The 4373-nt window shown below is 38.4% G+C and overlaps 1 protein-coding gene across 1 annotated transcript in view; it reads left to right on the top strand.

Annotated features, from left to right (window-relative positions):
- The first annotated feature begins 81 nt into the window (after nucleotides 1–81).
- The window catches only part of stk39 (serine threonine kinase 39), a 70447-nt gene continuing 66155 nt past the window's right edge, over nucleotides 82–4373 (top strand). The window contains exon 1 of the mRNA XM_016242269.1: nucleotides 82–321. Within this exon, the coding sequence (XP_016097755.1) occupies nucleotides 216–321 (106 nt within the window). The 5' untranslated portion in view covers nucleotides 82–215. The remainder of the gene's footprint in view (nucleotides 322–4373) is intronic.

Raw genomic sequence — 4373 nt, 5'->3', positions numbered from 1 at the left:
CTTATTAATATTCATGAGCTACTTAATATCAGCGCTACTTAGTGACATCAGCGCGCCGCGATGAATATTCATGAGCTCAGCCCTCGCTGTAGTAGGATTCGCGATGTCTCTCTCCGGATGTGTTCATCGCAGGCGGTAGCGATCCAGCAGCAGCAGCAGCAGCAGCAGCAGCAGCGCGGAGGTGAGCGAGTGAGAGCGACTCTCTCAGCAGCATCATGGCGGAGCAGAGCGACTCCCCGGCGGCCGTCCAAACCCCGCAGCCGGCGCTCACCACCAGCTGGCCCATTGTCAAGGAGGCGTACGAGCTCCAGGAGGTGATCGGTGGGTAGTTGCAGATGGATTTGAGCTTGTCAGAGGCTGCGGATTGTTGCTTTAGTTTGGGCCTACCGGCTTTTTCCCCATTTGATGACAGTAATGCAATGCGGATATGACAAGTGGAGCTTCCTCTCTTATGTTTTAAAGCTATTAGATGACAGTGCACATGTTACGAGTGATGATGCTTTATAATAGCACGTGTCCAGTGAGACATCAGGCTACTGCGACGTTTACAGTAAATGTGCTGTTATCATTATACACAGTGAAGGTTATTTTGTCCAAAAAGTGCAACCAAGTTTCAGGGGTTTGAAGTTGATGCATTGCGCAGGCTGGCGGATATCTAACAGGGCACTAATAACAGTGACAACAAGAGTCGTTTTTTATATATTTGTATTATTATTCATATTCTGAGTGTGTAGGGCATGTGTGCGTCTTCTCTGCTCTTGCACGCCTTCGCACTGTCTGTGAGATTCAAAGCTGTCATTTGCTGCATGCGATGCGCTCGCGCTCGCGCTCGTCTCCTGACGCCCTCTGCTGCTCAGATTCAGCGCTTCTCGTTTCTTACAAGCGCAGTTAGTCATTTTTGCTAATTCAGAAAGTTCTTCGCAAAGAAATGAACAGCAATTTTGAGAAATTGAATTACAGTTACACATTTATATATGCCACTTAAACACAAGTGGCGTATTAATCTCATAACACACTGATTTAACAATTTACATATTTTATGTTTATGCTTCATAAAGCACTGCCAAATGTACACATTATTTTTATTAGAATTTATATGTATATTTTATATTATACAGCACACAAAGGGCACATATTAACCCTGTAATGCCGGTCACATGACGTATATATATATATATATATATATATAGATATGCATGCATGCTACAGTTCAAAAGTTTAGGATCAGTAAGACTTTTTATTAAAGAATGTAATACTTTTATTCAGCTAAAACGCATTAAATTGATCAAAAGTGACACTTAATACATTCAAAACGTTACAAAAAAATTATATTTGAAATAAATGTTGTTTTTTGAACTTTCTGTTCTTCAAAGAATCCTAAAAAAACAGTATCACAGTTTCTGCAAAAATATTAAACCACACAACTGTTTTTAACATTGACAATAAGGAATGAGCAGCAAATCAGCATATTAAAATGATTTCTGAAGGATCGTGTGACACTGAAGACTGGAGTAATGATGCTGAAAATACAGCTTTGATCACAGGAATAAATTACATTTTAAAATATATTCAAATCGAAAATAGTTATTTGAAATGTTAATAATATTTCACAATATTATTGTTTACTGTACATTTTATCAAGGAATTGCAACACATTAATAAAAAAAACATAAAAAAATCTTACCGACCACAAAGATTTGAATGGTATTGTACTGTATATAAAATATGATATATTGTAATATTATACAGTATAGCTAAATAATTATATAATTTAATTATAACTATATAATTATATATTACATAACTACATAATTATTAGTGCTGTCAAACGATTAATCGTGATTAATCGCATCCAAAATAAAAGTTTTTGTTTACATAATGTGTATGTATATATAAATGCACACACATGCATGTATATATTTCAGAAAAATATGACATGTTAATATATTAAATATATTTATTTAGAATATAAATGATATGAATATAAATATAGACATGTAAATATTTTCAAAATATATACTGTATGTGTGTGCATTTATATATACATAATAAATATACACAAAACACACACATATATTATGCAATCAAAAACGTTTATTTTGTATGCAATTAATCGTTTGACAATTAATTATAATAATTATATTAATTTAATTGTAACTATATAATAGGTACATACTAATAATTTCGTATAATACGATTAGTGGTCAACCAATGTGGCTTTTTCAACATTTAGAGAGAATGGTAGCTGCTGGCATATATACATACATAATGGAAAAGTATGTGAACCCATGGAGTTTCATTTTGCCTCACTTCCCAGTTCAGTCAATGACAGACAGCATGAAGATACTTGTAACGGAAGAGGTCTGATGCAACAGGTTAATTTATATCAAATAGGTTTATTGGGTCACAGAGAGTACTGGGGTAGGGTTCAGAGGATGTGATGGTGAGGGAATAGTTCGAAGGGTATGATGAGCGGGGTAATCCGGGTCCTTGGCTGTACAGGAGCTGGAATGCAGGCAGGAGGAGCACACAAGAGGTCTGACGCAACAGGTTAGTTTATATCAAATAGGTTTATTGGGTCACAGAGAGTACTGGGGTAGGGTTCAGAGGATGTGATGGTGAGGGAATAGTTCGAAGGGTATGATGAGCGGGGTAATCCGGGTCCTTGGCTGTACAGGAGCTGGAATGCAGGCAGGAGGAGCACACACCTCAGCGATCCGGGAACTAGGAGGAACAGGAGACACTAGGAGGCAAGTAATGCAGGAAGTATTCAAATGGAAGTAGTAGCAAAGTCATTGAGTCCTCTACGTGTATACGAGACCGGACAGTGAGGGTGTCTGAGGTGTGTGCTTTTATGCAGGCTGGTAATGAGGTGCTTGATTGGTGACAGGTGCAGGTGCTCAGAACTCAGGTGAGAGGGATCGTTGTGATTGGGTGGTGGTGGAACCTGGCCGATCTGTTACAATACTCCTGCCTCCAGGAAACTGGTTTCAGACATCATGATGTCCTAGATCAAATTCAAATGATCTTTAGGCAGAACCAAGCAAATATTAATAAGTTAAAAATGGACATTTGACTGCATTCACAGGGTTGTGAGATATCACAGACATTAAAGGGCACTTGGCACACCTCAGATTGAAACCTTTTGACTTGCGAGCTGAAAAGGGGTTACGCAATCATCTCTGAATGGCGTTCACCAACACACAGTAAAGCAAACTGTCTTTAAATGGAGAAAGTGCAGCGCTGTGGGGTGTCCAGCAAAGAGTAAGCCACTGCTGTCCCAAAAAAACATTGCTGCACGTCAGAAATGTGCAAAAAGTCACTTGGACAGTTGCTGTCATGGAGGGAAAAATGAATTCCCGAGTTTATAAGATTCAGACCATTTAGCAGGAGACTGAAAGCCATCTGTCTGTCAGCTGAAACTCAACAGAAGTCGGTAAATCAACACACGAGTTTCAACAAAATCCATCGCTTTGAGCGACCCAGTCTGAGTTCTGACCTCAGCATAACCTACAGAGATAGACAACCTGAAAATACTGCAGAACTGAAACCGTTTGGTTTAGAAGAAGAGGTTATTGCTGCCAAAGTAAGGCCAATTGGGTTCACATACTTTTTCCACTCACACTGAGCTTTATAAAGAAATGAAGTAGTTTGTATTGTTATTTGCTTGAGCAGACTGTGTTTGTCTATTCCTGATGAGTTGTTTGAGAATGAGATCAAATTTACATGGTAAATCCAAGGGTTCAAATACTTTTCCTTGCAGCTGGATGAAATATAATCTAATGATTGCAAATAATATGCACACAAGTTGCTGAATTTAAATGTCATTTTAATCACCTTTGCGGGTTTTGTGCATAATATGTACTCACTACTCACGCTGTTGGTAGATTTTTGCAACTGAATAGGTGAAAATAACCACTTTCATAATATCTATAAATTTGCATATTTAAAGGGGTCATATGATGCGATTTCAAGTTTTTCTTTCTCTTTGGAGTGTTACAAGCTGATTGTGCATAGATAAGATCCCTGAAGTTGCAAAGATTAAAGTCTCAAAACCAAAGAGATATTCTTTATCAAAGTTAAGACTCTGCCACGCCCCCCTAAAACGGCTGGTTCTAACAAGCCCCCACATATCTACCTCACTATGTGGAAATATTAGCATAATGCCACCCGAATGTTCACGCAAAGAAAGAAGGCGTGGTTTCAATAACCGCAGTTAGTGTTGAAGCAGCATGTCAGGGAGACGCTGTGTGTTTCAGTGCGAAAGCAAAAGCACTTTATTTGGCCTTCTGAAAGTAGATGCATTTAGGAATCTTTAAGATCACTTACAACAGAAAAGCAATGCATTTTATGGACGACCGTTTCGTGAACCT

This window comes from Sinocyclocheilus grahami, unplaced genomic scaffold, assembly GCF_001515645.1.
Source record: "Sinocyclocheilus grahami isolate Dianchi unplaced genomic scaffold, SAMN03320097.WGS_v1.1 scaffold652.1, whole genome shotgun sequence".
NCBI classification, from domain to species: Eukaryota; Metazoa; Chordata; class Actinopteri; order Cypriniformes; family Cyprinidae; genus Sinocyclocheilus; species Sinocyclocheilus grahami.
Note: the sequence above shows the minus strand (reverse complement) of the source record. Positions and strands in the feature narration are given on the sequence as shown.